Here is a 17,269-nt window from a genome sequence, read left to right on the forward strand (position 1 = left end):
TAGAGACATTTTCTTTAACTGTATGAATGATTCATTCTGTATCTAAATTTATTATTGCAAATGTTTTAATCTGCTGCTAGAACAACTGCCTGAACCTGGAAGGTGGTAGTCTAGTGGATATTTTTTAGATTTAATTTAACTGAGTTTAGTTTGGAGTTGAGTCAAATTTTGGGTACGCTGCCCTAAACTGGAAGCAATGATGCTGAAATCCAAAGAGTTGTACTAGATGCAAACTGATGTAAGGGAGATACTAATTTGCTTTTAAAATTTCCAGTGCTCAGAATCTGGTTCTAATAGAATCTACCTTGATGTATGCCAGCGGTGCTGGCAGTATGATACACATAGAGGCAATGCAGTCGGGTGGATAGCAGACTTAGAGCTAGAGATGTGAACTCTTGATGACTCTCTTCTTTTCTACTTGATTTGACTTCCACAGCTGTAAAACATGGATTATAATTTAGGAGCTTTCCATATTTACTGTTGAAAAGGTGAAGATACTATGATAACTGTCCTTTAGAGCTGCCAATTTTAAAAGAGATATGTTAGTACTTATTTTTCTGCCTTTCCTAGACATTTTTAGGTTTGTCACCTCGAAATAGATGGGAATTAGGCATTTAGCTAGCTTGAGCATTTGTGCCTCCTTTTTTTTCTCCAAGTTCCAGAGAGAACTACTGGGAGAGTAGGATCAGGTAGGCATGGGTGAAGTAGACTCCCAGGCCCATTCTTCCTGTCAAACCAAGAAAGAGCATTTCTCTGAGATAACTTGTTACTTCTGGCGCAGTATATCACTTATGAATGTGTTTTACTGAAATTTTATCTGACATCTTTGGTCATCTTTGTTAAACACAAAATTGACCCTTTCAAATAATGTATCAGGCCTTTTCCTCCTCTAACACAGAGCCCTTATTTCTATTCTCACACAGATGGTGGTAAAACTCTGACTTTCTTTAACTATGACTACAAAGGAGATTTTCAAACTGTGACTTTTGAAGGTCCTGAAATAAGGAAGATATTTTATGGGAGTTTTCATAAGGTTAGTAATGGTAATAAAGAAAAAAAGGCGCTCTGAATAAACGTTTGGGAGTTTTTAATGATTTGAAATCTTCTTTCATGTGGTTGACTGCTGAATATGCAAAATACATTTCTTTTGGCAGAATCGTCTACCAAACTGTCTTAAGTCTCTCTGCAATATTGAATTAACATTAAACCAATCATAGTTTTTCTGATTAAGCTGATGTGATCAATTTTCATCTTATGCTTTATGCCTGTATTTTAGAGTTGATTAAAAATACTTGCCTTGAAAAGTAATTTAGAAATACATCGGCTTTTCTAAAGGTTTGGATTGGAAATGTCACTCAAAATGAAAAGAAAAAGTCCAGCAAAAAAAAAATAAATCCTTCTTTTGACCAGAGTTGTTATTTTTAAACATATTTTAAGGATTATGCCATGTCGAACTTTTCTTGGCTGTTAGAGAACTTGTAATATTCTTTCCAAAAGCAGATGAAGTAGTGCTGGGATTGTAGCATGTGTTTGTTGTGGAAGGTGCTTTTGTTGTTCACTTTTATTCCTGATGTTTGTATCTTTCCTAAATAAAAAAAAAGGAGACTGTGATTTGAGGGATAGTGTTTACAGAGCTTAACTTTTCTGTAATTCCTTTTTAATTGATAGAGTGAGAAAGGGAAGGTAGGTCAGAGCTGGGATCTAATTCTGACTCTTAAGTTGTGCTTTGGAGGAATATATAGGCTTTAGGATATTCTCGTTTTAAGCATTTTTCTGCATTTTGAATTGTCATCCCTGCTATACGTGGGTTTGAAAGGTGCAGGAGACCAAATTCATAGCAGCTTTTCAGTTATTTAGTTCCAATATCCAATTCAGTTGGATCCAAGTTCATTTATTTAATTCCAATATCCAGTTGTGGCTAGGATTGTCCTGTCTGCTGGGAATGTCTTTGCTTCATCAGCAATGGACAACAGAGTGTGAATGAAGGCAGAAGGAAGTAGCTTTCTTCCTGTGCTCTGTTTTTCTGTACTGCGTTTGATGCGATTTGATTTTTTTTTCAGTATAAAAACTTCACTATGAAAAGTTTTGCTGTGTAATGTATAATTTACAGGGTAAATTTTACTGATTGGTTTTGGCTTTTGCAAGTATCTATAAAGGATGTATTCATGAAATCCAGTGCTATACAACAGGATCATACAAGGCCCGAGAATTATTACTGACCACATAAATCAAGGGTTCTTTGGGATCTGGGTGATATATGAACATTGTGTAGATCTTTTGTTAGGGATGAATTATTTTCTTCCTGAATAAATTACATAAGGTGCCAATTTGTATGCAGATGTTCCATAAGCAGGAAAATAAGCTAAATTCATTAAACAGGTTAGAATCATAGAATAATTCAGGTTGGAAGGGACCCCTAGAGGTCATCTAGGTTATTTGCTATGGATTATTCTGAGTTTTGTTAGCAAACATGGAGTTAGGATCTCATTTCTGAAAATGCCCCCCTTTCCCCAGGAAACTAATATATCCTTTGTGCTCCTTTGTATGTTAAAGCATCTTTTCTTTTGCTTAGTTGCATGTTGTTATCAGCAAGACTACAGCCAAAATAATTATTGACTGCAAGCAAGTGAGCGAGAAGACCATTAATGCAGCAGGGAATATTAGTTCTGATGGCATAGAAGTGCTGGGGAGAATGGTCAGATCCAGAGGACCAAGAGACAACTCTGCACCGGTGAGTAGAAAAAGAACAATTCTTTAAACCATTTAAAATGCCGTAAAAGCAAGTGTTTGGGATCTTTGCAGTTAGTTTTAGGTTGAAGCAGAGTGCATGCGTATTTGAAACAGTAAAGTTCCAGCATTTTAGAAATTCTGCAAAAGCTTGCAATAGTCCTCAACTTAGGCAAAATCTATTTTTGATTATTTTAATAAATGAAAACACTAGATCATCATTGTTCAAATGTTATTCTCTAACACATGTGAACACAGTCGATACATTCAGGTATGACTTGTGTTCCAAACGTCATTACATAGAGTAACGCAATGTGTAACTCCTTTGCCTGGAATCATTTAAACTTTGAGAGATAATTATTCCCCGTGTCTCTTACTCCTTCTTACTCTTTGTTTGCCCCCAACCTCACTGTCTGCTGATTAAGTAATTGAACTGGTTTGACACAGATGGCCCCCAAAAGCCCCTGTCTTAGTCTATCTAGTTCTTTTATAATATAAAATATTTTAAATGTAAAAGTTCCTCACCAAGATTAAGCACTCTTTCATTCCTCCCAAATTATTATTCTAGAAGCAGTAATTGATAATTCTCTTTGCTTGGCAACTGTGGGAGTCTTTCCATTTTGCTTCAGATGTCATTAAGAAGGTTTGTTTGGGTTTCTCAGGTAGACTTAGTTGTTGGAGAAGAGTTGATGGTCTGGCAATGATCTTAGGAAGGCTTCTTTGCCATGCAGTACTCTTTGTTAATTTTCTTTGAACTTCCTTGACCCAAGAATGAGGTTAGCAGAGAATGTGAACCTTGAACTCAAGGATTGATTTGAATAAGAATGAGGTTTCAAAAATGTATTTACTTGCTACCGTATGGAATACTCTTGTTTAGTAAAAAATAAGCCCTCAGAATATATCTCTATGTACAAAAAAAGAGCCTTTAGGCCTCAAACTTGTGGACAGTAATTATATGAAGCCTGTAAAGACAATTATACAGAGAAACCTTTGTAGTCACATTCCAATAGAAGCAGAAAAAGGCAGACTTAGGAAATGTTGGAATTAGAGAAGTCTTTGTAAAGAAGTGGAAAGAAATGGTGTCTTTTGTTAGAACCCAGGAATCAATAAAAGATAAGTCAGACTGCCCACTCACTGAAAAATTTGGTTTTGTTCAAATGAACTGTAAAACTGACGTAAGACTACAAATGTGTAGCTGAAGATGAAAATTCTTTTCTACATAGTACTGTTTAGCTGCCTTCAAGTATTACCACATATACCGAATTACAAGCAGGTCAAGAAAGCACCCAAATACCATTCTTTGAAACCTCCTTTCTGCACAGTTGATTCATATCGAGTAGAACTTGTGTGAATAGTCACATTTAAGGCATGAATGTGTTGGTTTCCACTGCTCCAAAAATTAGAGGACATCAAAGGAAGCTGGTAGGAGGCAGGATAAAGGGTCTTCTCACAACAGGTAGTAGATCAGTGCAGTTCCTTGCCGTAGGATTTTGTGGGTGATAATATTCATATAGATTGTAGGAAAGCCTGGACAAATGAATGGAAAGGAAATATTGGTTGTTAACAGACCGAGGGCAGGAAATCCTGATCCAAATGTCGTTGGAAGCTAGTAGGCTGTAAGGCACAAGTATGACTTACAACCTTGTGCTTCAGTAGATGTCACTTGAGCCACCATTGGAGATAGAATACTGGCATTTATTCTGTTCCAGTATCTTCAGTTTTAAGAGGTTCATGAAGGCATGCATGCAAAAAAAAAATCCTTTTTGTAAAACATTTTGAAAATTGTTTTGCATTGGTAGGAAAATTGGAGTTTGTTGATAGTTCTGAAAAGTTCTTTTTTCATCAGCTGTATTTTCAGGAGATGCTTTAATCTTACTTTTAGAGATGCTTATTATATAAAATATAAACAGGCAGTTATTTTGGAATAAAATTGTGGATGTTTTGTTCTGACTGTATTCACATGGAACAGTTTAACATTGTCGGAATGGTTTTAGTGTGGGCTTTTTTTGTAAATAAATCCTGCGTTTTGCAAAACATTTCAGTTTTGAGGGAATATAATTGTATCAGTGATGGGTTTTTTCCCCCATCTATGCACATGACATGCAACGGTTCAATGAACAGGCAGAAACAGGGATGGATAGGACAAAAAAGGGATTAGGCTAAAGGTGCCTAGCCCTCTTAATGTACCTTAACAGCGAGGCATCTCTCAATTAGACACTCGAGCCAGCTGGAGCAATGAAACCTGAACATGACATGCAGCAAGTAATGTTCTTCATTCCTTCAGTGGGATTTAATGAAAAGTCCAGCTTTAAAACATTGTTTATTTACAGTTTACAAACCTTCTCTTTATTGATGTTTCCTTTTCTTTTAAATTTAACTTCTTTACCTCCGTGTATATGTGCTGTTAAAAGAAGTAATGTGTGATGCGATCTGGTCCTGAGAAATCTTTGCAAAACTGTAGCCTGATCAGATGAGGACGGGCAGACTTTTCAGTCTTACTGGTGCTACTTGCAGGGCTGGGTATTTAGAAAGCAAAATCACTGTGAATACAGAGAATTATGAGTAAATGTTTAACAGTAGCAAAGAAAGCTTTGTTTAGTTGTATGGCTTGAGTCAGAGCAACCCACATAATGTTTTAAAATAAGAATACTGAGTCATTCAATATTTGGATGGTGAATACAGCGATTCAGGGAATGTCTGTTTGCTCTTTATTTTACAGCAATATGCTTTATCAGTATGGATCTCTATATTGTCTAATCCAGAGAAAATGAATGCAAATACACGCCTATGTAGGACTGCATAAATTTAGCCAACACTATCAACCTTCCATTGTTCAGGATAACAGAATAGCTTGGGATGGACTGTGTTATGGAAAAATGGCAATTCTACTTCTGAACCTAAGCTGCCTTCTGCATAACCAGCTCTGCACTTCTTTTCTGGGATGTCTTATTTGCTTAAGTGTGGTATTGTGCAAATGCCCAGGTCATTCTGAGTCCCAGAGGAGTATGTTCATGCATGATCATGGGCTACAGTGCTCAAACCAATGAGTCCTCCCGGAATTAGTAGCTTTGGGATGTGTAGCAAAAAGGCATCTAAGCGGCTGCACATGGAGCCAGCTTGCATTTTGACATAGCCAGGGACACAGACTTGTTGGACTCGGGAGAGACCTTTGTGAAGCCAAACCAAAGGTCCAAAAGCTGCTTTCATGCTGCACTTCAGCTGCCTAAGGTGTTTAGCATGGAGTCACCTCGCATGTGTCTGCATCTGTAGTACAGCATATCTACAAACCAGCTAATGTGCTGTCAGATAAGAAGAATTTCTATGTATATGAAGGTATTCCTTTGTTTAAAATATAATAGTTGACTTGTATAAGAAAAAAAAAAATAAGGCAAAATCAAAGGTGCACATATGTAGTTGATTTTAACAGCTTTAGAAGCAATGCAGTTTTAGGAAAGTCTTTAAATTCACTCCTCTGTTCTACTGTTAAAAATAATGCCACTGAAAATAATAATGGGAGCAAACCCAAAGAGAGTTCTATCTCTAGCAGTTCCTCACATTTTTTAACATGTGGGGTTAATTTAATGGGATGTTCTGTTCCATTCCCCTCTGTATTCAGTATGCACATTAATGAGGCATGGAAAAAGAATGGAAATAGTAACAGAAGAAAGCCTCATCTCTCTAGACCCCTTTGCTCAGTTCAAGGCTGTGAAGGCGACAGTTGGTTTTACCATTGAGTCCTGTTTAGTATGTTATTTTTGAGTACCTAGCAGCCATTATTTTTACCAAATGTGTGTGTTCCTGTAGATTAAATTTTTGTCCAAACTCTGTGCCCAGACCTGTAGGGGGAATTTTCTTTTCTGCCCAGTGTTGTCATGTGTTGAGCAAGTTTTTCACCATCCTTAAACTTTCATTGCCTGGGGATAATATGGATAAGATCGGGCATATTCTAAAGTAAAATAAAACTGGAGAAGATGATAAATATTTTTTGTGGCTCAATGCCAGTATAAGTAATAGGCTACAGGAGACCTTGTCCCAGATAAAATCTGAGCACCCTATCAGTGGGTTAAGAGAAATTACTCGGTTTTGAGAAGCTGAGCTGTCTTTTGCCTGTCTCTTGATGCCTCCTTTGCTAGAAAAAAGTACCAGGAGGCACCACTGGGCAAAATCAGGAATTTAATCAAGGAGGTGGGGATAATCCAACAAATGTCTTCAGCGTTTAACCTTGAACATCTTCCTCAATCCATGTAATGTCTGACAAGTTGATTAGAACACAAGCCTTTCACCGTTTAAGTTAGCATATTTGTGGCTAGCTGCTCGAAGTCGATAGCTTTCCTCTGTCTAATCTGAGTGCTTGAAATAAGGTAGCTTTTCTTGCTGGTGGCTCCATTTTGCACTGATCTTACAACTAACAGTCATCTTGTACATCACCCTTGTTTTGAAACAGTTGCAGTTACAGATGTTTGACATTGTTTGTGCTACCTCATGGGCCAATCGAGACAAATGCTGTGAGCTTCCTGGCTTGGTAAGAAACCTCTTTCAATAACTGTAGAATTTATCTTTTACTTTCCACTTTATTGAGACAAATATCTTAATGGAAATGGATGGTTAAGAGTTTTCAAAAAAGCGCAAACCTGTCTGGATTACTTGTCCTGTTGAAAGTCAATGTGATGTATTTGTCTAAATCAAGTAGGTGCTTTTGAGGCATCTCCACAATACTATGTCATAGATTCACAAAAATCTTAACTTCCGAATCAAAGTTTTGGACATCATTCTTTTCCTATCTTGGTCTTTCCTTAGAGAGATGAGGAAAATTGCCCTGCCCTTCCTCATGCTTGTTCCTGTTCAGAAGCTAATAAGGGTCCCCTTGGACCTCCTGGACCACCGGTAAGGTTTTTTTCAGGCTTGTAGTCAACTGTAACAAATAGTCCACTGGTCACCTTTATTCGAAGACATGTGAATATACTGCCATTGTATAACTAATAAGATTAAATTAGAGCTTTAAGTGTTGGCGAAGAGATAAAATCACATTCAATTTATAGCAAAGATACCAAGTAATGTGCTGAAAAAACCCTCCTCACCCAAGAAGTCAGTCAAATTTTTGATGGTATAATCCAGACCTGGAGCAGTTAGGGTAATCTTTAGACCCTGAACCCTGTTACCTGCCTGTAGGGTTAGTAGATATGTCATAGTTAGTGCCATTTGGTTTCAATTTTTTAATCACCTGCTATCTGTTTACTGTATCACACGTATATTAGATGTAGCTTGGAGTTTATATTTCTGAAATGATCGGTTTACAGTACGCTGATGAATTAAAGGTGACAATGCCCCTTGTGTAGTAAAAGATGAAAGAAGACTCTCCTGTCTTTAAAAGCACTACCTAAGAGCTACAATATTTATTGGAAAGCAGAACTGAAAGTGCTGGCTCTTCTGAGATCTTCTAGAGGCAGAGAGGTACCAAAAGCATTGAAGGGGAAAGAAGATGACAAGAACTGGCTTTGGTGAAAGTTGAATTGAAGCTTTTTCTAGCTTACCAGTGAATGATGAAATACACACTGTCACAACTTTTACCTGTACTTTGTTGTGTTGCTTTGATAGCACTCATCTAAGAATTTACTGTGTAAATGTTGTGTAAGTGTATATCTAAGTTCCTTGTGTAAAGAGTGGAACTAGTTAGTCTCTTCTACAAGACAACTATTTAACTTTCTTTCTATTTCAGTGTAGTGTCTTAGAAAGATGGGATAGAAAGAGCAGTCAATACTGCTCCAAGTTGTTAAAATGTCATGTGACTTTACTCTAAGCCAAGGATTTTTCTGTTTAAGGGATCAGGATTCTACCATGTAGCCAGCTTTAGACATTAGACAAAAATACTCCAAATAAAAGGCTTCCCTTTGTTTGGGGTAGTATCTCTGGAAATATTTTTTAAGCTCTTTAGGAAGTGGGTAATTTTGGGTAAGACAAAGTATCGTTTGCAGTTAAGATTATCTGGCAGATTTCATTATGGGATACTGTTTTTATGGGTTAATCTTTGCCAGAATTTCATCATGCTGCCTGAAGTTCCCCACGCAAAGTAAAAATAAGATATCACACAAACCTGAATCCTGCATTTTGAAAGGAATGTTTTAGAACGGGAGAAGATGAGGAAGGAGATAAAAAATATTGGAAGACTGGAGAAATTTAATTGCAATGAAAAGCTTTCACTGCTTCATAGGTTTTAACTACTAAAAAGAAATAAGGTGGTTACTTGATAATAGTTGTTTAAGAACTCTTTCTGGGGGAAAGCACTGGCTAATAAAAAGTTTCTTAAAATAAGAGAAAAAGGCATAAAAAGAATTCTTGGCTAGAAGTAGAAGCCAAAGAAATGAAAAATTTGAAATTAGTCTCACAAGCTTAGTAGTGCTGGGGAATAACCACCAAAACAAGTTGATTAGAAAAATGGAGGAGGCTCTTGTGATGTCTTCAACTTAAATCAATGTTTTTCTGGAACTTGTGCTTTTATCAAGCAAACGTTACTGGGTTTAAAACATGGATAAGTGTACCAAACTCAGTGTAACTCCTAAAGCATATGATTTAATAGCTTATTATCAGGCTATTTTTAAATATATGTCATTACTCAGTAAAAAAGAAATCTGTTTCTCAGAACAAAATGGGAGAAAAATGTGATTTTATTTATGTTAAAAAGTTGCAGTTGTTTTGCTGAGCATTTGCATAGGAATTTTTAATCTGAGAGAGAGGTAAGAGAAAAACAGAGGCAGGAGAAAGGGCAGAGGGAAGCTGCTGGGCTGGAATGCAGAAATGTGAGGACCTGGAATGTGGGACCTGGCAACTGGAACACAGTTCTGTGGAGAGCGTGGGATGAGATTTTAGGGTCAGAGCTGACTGTGATGGGATGGATCTTGGCCTTAGAGCTGTGGGATGGAAGTGAGAAGACTGAAGGAGCTGGGAAAAGGAACAGAAAACTGCTCTGTGATCACACATATGAAGACTGTATCATGATACCTCCATGGAAGAGCAAGGGTACTCTGGTACTTCCAAACGTTTCTGTTATTGGCATTCCTATTTAAAGTCTCATAGAGACCACATATGCGTTTCATCTGATTAGCATATTTTCTATTTTTATGTCTTTTATGTAACTGCTCTTATTTTTAAAAGTACTTATTGTTATTGTAGCCTCTAAAGAACACTATTCAGTTATGATGCCTGGTTGTACAAGGTCCTTTTTGAGTACAAAGAAGGGCAAAATCCCTGTACAGCTCATATGCCAAGAGATTATGTAATATAGCTCAGGGTGGAGTAAGAGGAAGATCTGAAAAAAGTGGGGAAAAAAAGTAAATCTTTATTTATGCTGTCCTAGAGGACAAAGCACATCCAGCATATATATGCAAAACATGTTCATGGCAGCCATCCATAGATATATGCAACTCCAGTGTCTCAGATGATACTAATAAAAAAGTTGGTTAATAAATGATTAACAGATGTAGGCACAGCTGAAGAAAGCAAAAGAGAGAAAAATGGACAAAAGTTTATTTTACTTTAGAGTAGCTCTAAATTAAACCATGGTAAGTCTCGTAGATCCTGGAGTTGTCCTGACGGAAAAATATTCCTGAGTCATTGGAAACTCAGCCTTTAACAGTGTGGTGATCTTGGGGAGAACAGACAGGTGTGCATGAGGTTTCAGCAACTGGAGGGGAACCCATGACCACGTGTATACATTTCCATCCCTGTCGTAGCTTTCAGTGTTACTTTGATGCTTACTTGGTGTGCCTTCTTGGCTCTAGAAAGTAGTCACATCTGTGTTTAAATCTGTTCCTGTGTATGGCCGCACTTAAGTATGTTCTTAGTTTAATTACTCAGTGGAAGGATATGAACAGGATATTCACTGATTCCTGAACACTGATTCGGGAACTGTTTGGGCTTCTCTGGATTTCATTTTTGTATATTTGAGAGTTTTGGTTTTCAGCAAGTCCTGTGCTTGTGCTTCACAGGGTGGTCCAGGTGTCAGAGGTGCCAAAGGTCATCGTGGTGATCCAGGTCCAAAGGTACTTTGTACAGCACTTTACAGTTGACAGATCCACAGGTTCTTGGTTTATCTCTGCTGCATGTAAACCTTGAAATGAATTCCAGATTGTCTCTGATGTCGCCGAGGAAAAAGCATAGTGAAATGCCATTGGCGTTTGGTGTGTCTCTTTTCATAACAATTGCTTGTCCTGTTTGTTCCTTGATAAAAGATACAAAATTCAGAATGCTGCTGTCACAGCATAAACCTTCATGGTTTTGTATTTATAAAGGAACCAGGCAGTTTTAAATTGAACCCTGACCGTTCAATCAAATGTTAACCCATATTTCAGATGTTTTTGAGTCTATTGGTATTTAATTCTTCAAACAGAACCTGCCTTTGTCCATATGATAAGAGTTTAAATTATGTCCTGTGCTACTTTAGGGACCAGATGGACCTCGAGGTGAAATTGGTGTTCCTGGACCACAAGGACCTCCAGGACCACAAGGACCCAGTGGACTTTCTATTCAAGGGCTTCCAGTGAGACTTATAAAATCAATAGGGTTCTTTCCTGTGTTTTGAACAGCATATGTCTTAGGCTAGACCAAAATATCTTTTGGTGTCCTGATCAGAGATTTGGGTTTAACCTAGAGTGGATGTGGGTTCAGTGCCAACATTCCTGTTTGTATTTGGATCTCAGCTTTTAGTTAGTTGGAGGGATTTGATCTCAAGTTGACTATGACCCAAGTATTAGCATACAAGCCTGGAGACAAATGAAAAAAATTGCAGTAGGGGTTGTAACATGGCCCCAAACCAAAATGTTAATATTTTATCTCTTTCTGGTTGTGGTATTGCTTATTGCAGATCAGTTCTGACTTGACAGGTATACCCAAGCAAGAACACCATATTGCTGCCAAAATTAAGCAATAGTTTTCACTACAGTTAGAGTCTATCATCAGAGGAAATTATTAGGCCAATTGTAATGCTGTTGTGAAATAAGTCTTAGAATTTCATCATAAAGACACATTGGTAGAATAATGAACCAGGATGGTAGAATAATGAAATTAGCAGCACTAATTTCATTTCATATATGTTTCTGGCAGATGGGTACACACAAGCCTTGAAAGGTAGTAGATACATATCTTTTCTGGCTAGACATTTTTTCCAAATGAACTACGGTATAATATACTTTTTTTTTTTATCCAGTCTATATGATACTACTGTACAATATAATGAAATGATTTACCAAAACTGCTTATTCTTGATGATGCTGTCACCAGAGAATAATACAGAATACATTAATTATAAGAATAGTTATTTTGTAGAGAAATAGTCTTTCTGCATAAAATTTAATTAAAATTAGTTTACTATCTAGAAAAGTATATCTTTTTCATGTGTATGTACTGTAAAAGCATATCTAGTTTCCATTGGTTTCATCATTACAGGAAATACTTCTGAGGGCTGAAGAGAAACAGAGTCCTTTGAGGAGAAAAAACTGTCTTTTTTGTAGCATAATGGCTATAGTTTTGTCAGGTTAATTCTGAGGTCTTTTAAATGGGTTTTTCTTTTCCTCTGTTTTCTACATTTGTAAAGTCTTCATTTACAAATGGTGTCTATAGGTTTGCCTTCAGCAGGAAAAGTAGTCTGTTTTCTTATTGTTTGGCTGGTTGTTTTTTTTTCCTAAAGAAGCTAAAAGGAACTATTAAAAATAGGAAAGTAACCATGTGTTTGGTTTACTATGTGTGATTCTTAATTTGCAGGGGCCACCAGGTGAAAAGGGAGAGAAGGGAGATCTTGGATTTCCTGGCCTGCAGGTATTCACTAAGTTATTGTTTAACCTGTCACTTACTAACTAAGTTTGAATGTTGAAATGACATTGTTCTGAATTTAAGGCACATATCCAAAACGGCTGAGAAGTGTGTTGTCAGGGTGAATTTGAATGGAGATTTAGAACTGGGAATCTATGGTATACTGGTGTGCAGTGACCAAATCATTCAGGGTCTGAAGAACCAGTTACTTTCTTGACTTTGTTAAACACTGAAGTTGGATCTCTATAGACTGAGAAACTATCCACTCTTAGATTTCTGTTTACATGGTGAATAATTAGCATTTGCTTGTTTTCACTTTAAACCTATTACCTTCCTCCTGCCATTATCTAGGAGGACAGATCAGGCACTTAATCTTTTTGATGCCATCTTTCACAAGATTGGCATCTTAAAAAGCTGTAGTATTCAGTGAATCTTACTCCATTTGGTGTCTGGTATTTAGTCTGGAGATTACATTCCGGTTTATTGCAGCTTTCCAGGATCATTTGCTCTTCCTTTTTTTGAGATGCTCCTCTTCTGCTTTTGTCACTCCAGTATTTGTTGGTTGTTATCCGATTTCCCCCTCTTGTTCATATGTGCTAGGGATAGCAAACTTATACAGCCTTTCCTCATGAATAGTTTTGTTAGCCTTCTGGACCACAGCAGTAATGGTCCCAGGCTGATGTTCTGCAGCCATTGAGCCAGAGAGTGACATTGCATCTGAACAATGGGGAACTGCTGGACGTAACTTAGGTTAAGGTACTGATGACACAACATGGGAATAATGTAGGAAATCAAGCTTTCTTTTCAGCTTAGTGGCACAGGAAGCCTAACTTGACAAAATTGTCAATGTTATTAACACAGGATTGTAGTGAGGGGGTATGAAGTCTGTGCATTTTAACAATGTCTGTTTAGCCATCTATAATTTCACAGAAATACTTTCTTTACTGAATCTCTTCTATGGCACCAGCCATTATTGAACTCCCTAGTTCCATTTATCCAAAACTTTTAGCCAAAAGCATGTCATTCAGTTTCACTGAAAAGTGATTTAGTTGCATTCTATTAACTCGTCATTTGCTACTCCTTAGGGTGTCCCAGGAGCATCAGGTTCACCTGGAAGAGATGGAGCTCAAGGTCAAAGGGTAAGGTAAAATGAACAAGTTTTGCATTTGTTGTAAGAGTTTCTGTTCCATAATGGGTATGTTTCCCAGTGTGGCTGATTTATTATAGTTTGTCACTTGTATTCTATCGTTTCTGAAGACTCATATCTCTGTGCCAATCAGCAGAGAAGACAGAGATAGGTTGAAATATCCTTCCATCTGGTAGGTCAGGGTTGAGAAATACTGGACGTGTATTGGGGAGCCACACACTGTTTGCGTTTAATGCGTTTGGTAGGAGCAGATGTCACTCGTTTCCAGCGCTGCTAGTTAGTCCGTTTGCTCGTACGTTTAAAATCAGATGGTGGTTAAATGGTACATAATTAGCATGCAATCCAATGTAATGATCTAAATCTGCTGTCAAGCTAATTAATGAATAACAGAGACAACTACAAGGGAATTCAATACTGAATGTAAAACAGTACCTGTCGAAATTGCTGACACAAGGAAAACGTGAAGAATAATATCTACATTTGGTCAACCTTACTCTGCTTCTGGTAGAAAAAATTAAGATACTTACACCCTGCCTAGGAATCAGCAAAAAAAATCTTCGTATTCGTGTGTACAGTTAAACCTGTAAGTCCTCCTCCCTGTTTCCTTGGGGAGACTTTTGTTTCGTTATTAGTCAGGCGCTGGAAAGTTATTAGCATAGTACTAGGTTACTGTCTACAGCAGAAGTTCATTATTAAATATGGCTTAAGTTTCATTTCAACTAGATTTACATATTTGTGATCTTTTTTGGATATGTTGGTGTAACTTGAACTTCAGAGAAATCTGGACCTTCTTTGGATTTCTGGCATTAATCTGAGACCTTGTTATAAAAAAGCATCCCTATAGCGAAATATGTGTTGAAGCTCACTATTATGAATTTAAGCGCTGGCATATCTTTGTGTATAGAAGTAGTTCCACTGAAGTTACTGTAGAATTTGGGCAATGCATAGATGTTTTTTCTCTAAAATCAATAAAAGAATTTTATTAAAAGAAACAATAGCACATTATCATCAGATGAATAACCTTCTAATCAGATGAATAGCTTTCTAATTTTTAATTAAGTTGTGGTGAAATATGAAAGTAAATGTATTCCTTTTCCTACTGTATAATACTGTGATGCCTTCTTTTGTACGGAAGCTCATTTTTACATGTTTTTACTGTTGTCTTTTTGACTGTATTGGAATTTTACCCCCTAAATTCCCCAAGCTTGGTGTCACCTGTTCACCTCCAGGTTAATAAAGACCTGGAGCCTGATGGACATTTGCATTTTTGTGACTATGCTGTCTAATCTTGGTCATAGCTGGGTTGTGGGGACTTGGTGCTTGATGCTGTACATGTGAGTGGTCTGTGCCTCCTCTTCCTGCATTCCTGGTCACAAGGGACACTGAGCATTCTGCAATTCAAGGAGAACAACTCTGCCTTTTTACATTGCTCTGTAGCTAACTTTATATTTAGCAGTGGAGGCCTTCAGCCATGTCTTGATGTCAGCTAGCAGTTCAGAAGTGGTCTAGTTTTCCCACATGTGGAAGTCAGCCGATTGTTGCAGGAAGATGGTATTTCTGAGAAAAGACAGCAGAAAAACTAGTGCAGCAAAAGCTTTTGATACAGCCTGGGAAGGTCATGCAGTGCTTATTCTGTAGAAGACCCCAGTGTTTTCTGTAATAAGGCAGAGCAATTACAAAACCTGCCAGTTTTTATAGATATGGTAATAATGCTTTGTTCATGTGTTCACTTTCTTCTGGTGTTAATCAAAGGAGCTTGATAAATAGCCTAGACCTCATAAAATTAGGTCTGTTAGCCTGTTATTGTCTCTGTGTGATCCTTGTGCAATATTGTCCAGCAGTAATTATTTCTATGGCAACAAATAATTATGTTATACTGATTTTATGGTGTTGTAACTCGTTTGATTCCTGTGAAGTTATGACAACACAAAATTGCTTTTAATGGGTGAAGATTCAAAGCAATGATTTCACCGCAGTTTCTTTGAAGGCCAAGTGCTTGAGAAAGGCATCATTCTAATGGGCATAACTGCAGAAATAGCAAAGGGGAACTGGCAAATTCCTGAGAAGTAAATTGCTTTTTGTTTAATGTTCCCTTTTGTTGGGCTTCCTCCTGTTAGCCAAGATGCCAAACTGGTTTATAGCTGATATATTACTAGAACTGAGATTTTCTGTGTTATTCTCAGCTTAGCTATCATTTCCTCTTTATTTATTGTTCATCTAAATATTTTAATTCTAGTGGTACTAGTGCTTAAAGTACTTGAACAGATTGGTGAATTACACTGATTTTAATGGAAGGTAAGCACAGGAACTGATACATATTGGGAGATCTACGAGAACTTTGCTGAACTGGGGATAAAGTGATGTTAGACTCAAGAAATCCTGGAATGGATATTTTTACCTTCCAATCGCTGGTAGCTGGAATCACTTCACTTTTACAGTTCTTTTCCTTCCTATTTGTTTTGATTTGTAGTGTTTATAGTTTCTGTTTTTCTTGTTGAGATTAGATGAGAAAAGGTCTTTTTTTTTTTTCCTCTTAATGTTATAGGCAATTAGTCTAAAAAGGTTCTTTTTATATTTCCGAACTTCTGCTTTTCAGTTTCTGGTTTATTACTTTTTCTTGGGTTTTAGTACCTTATTAAGAAATAGAGTATCTGCCCTGTCAATTGTGTAAATTCATACAGAGATCGTTTTCATAATGAAATACCCTCACTGTGAAAAAGAGTGGGACGTAATAAAAATACTGTGTGAAGGTTGAATCAGAGTAAAAAATGTGTTCTCTGATAATAAAGCAAACTTTTTGAATATGCATGATAATATTTTATACCTGTCTGGTAACTGGTTTGAATCTAAATCTCAGACTCCTCACGAGGAACAGTCCCCTCCCCTCTCCTCAGCTTCTAGTAGTGAAAGAGTGTCAAAAAAGATTTCATAAAATACAAAATGGTTTCTTTTTATTTTATGGCTGGGGCTGTGGTGGTTTGTTGTCCTCTCTTGCTGTCCCATAGTTGTAGCTGGCAATATAGAGAGGTTTTACTAAAGAGAACAGATTTTGTTTCTCCACCAACTCTCCCAAGCATATCATGTTGAAAGATATAGCTTGAATTTCATATGCAAGAGATTCCAAACCAACATCATGCTTCTGGTGAATATGCACACAGTAATTGGACTTTCTTGTGCTTGTAGTTCGCCTCTTTCAACCAAGAGCATAAAGTTTGGAAGCAGACTGAGACCGACCCTTGTTGACCTGTGCAGGTAGAGGGAGGGAAAAATCTTTGCTTTCCTCCATCTCCATGGCTGCTCTCCAGGGTCAGGTCACAATTGCAATCCCTGTTTTTTCTTGTGAAGTGCAGGCCACTCGAGAGGACAGATCTACATAGCTGCAACAAGAGAAGCCTAATAGATCCTGCTGAGTGGCAAGCATGCTCTTCTTGGTGACACAATATAGTGAGGGATCTCCATTGTTCTGACTCCCAAGTTTGTATCTCTTGTGCCATACTGCTCACTGTCACCTGGTGATTTCCTCAGGGGTGTCTTCTCCTGGCCAAACTTCTCCTTGGCAAAGAGGTACGGTTCTTCCTCAGCAGGTTAAAAAGT

At 37.4% G+C, this 17,269-nt stretch overlaps 1 protein-coding gene across 3 annotated transcripts in view; it reads left to right on the forward strand.

The window, feature by feature from the left end:
- Nucleotides 1-17,269, forward strand: part of COL14A1 (collagen type XIV alpha 1 chain) — a 121,771-nt gene that overhangs the window by 83,058 nt on the left and 21,444 nt on the right. For all 3 annotated transcript variants that reach the window (XM_086466166.1, XM_009947615.2, XM_086466165.1), the window contains 8 exons: nt 924-1,033; nt 2,573-2,731; nt 7,172-7,249; nt 7,525-7,611; nt 10,710-10,763; nt 11,165-11,260; nt 12,481-12,534; nt 13,614-13,667. In XM_086466166.1, the coding sequence (XP_086322292.1) occupies nt 924-1,033; nt 2,573-2,731; nt 7,172-7,249; nt 7,525-7,611; nt 10,710-10,763; nt 11,165-11,260; nt 12,481-12,534; nt 13,614-13,667 (692 nt within the window). The remainder of the gene's footprint in view (nt 1-923; nt 1,034-2,572; nt 2,732-7,171; nt 7,250-7,524; nt 7,612-10,709; nt 10,764-11,164; nt 11,261-12,480; nt 12,535-13,613; nt 13,668-17,269) is intronic.

This window comes from Leptosomus discolor, chromosome 5 (assembly GCF_034619465.1).
Source record: "Leptosomus discolor isolate bLepDis1 chromosome 5, bLepDis1.hap2, whole genome shotgun sequence".
Lineage (NCBI taxonomy): Eukaryota > Metazoa > Chordata > Aves > Leptosomiformes > Leptosomidae > Leptosomus > Leptosomus discolor.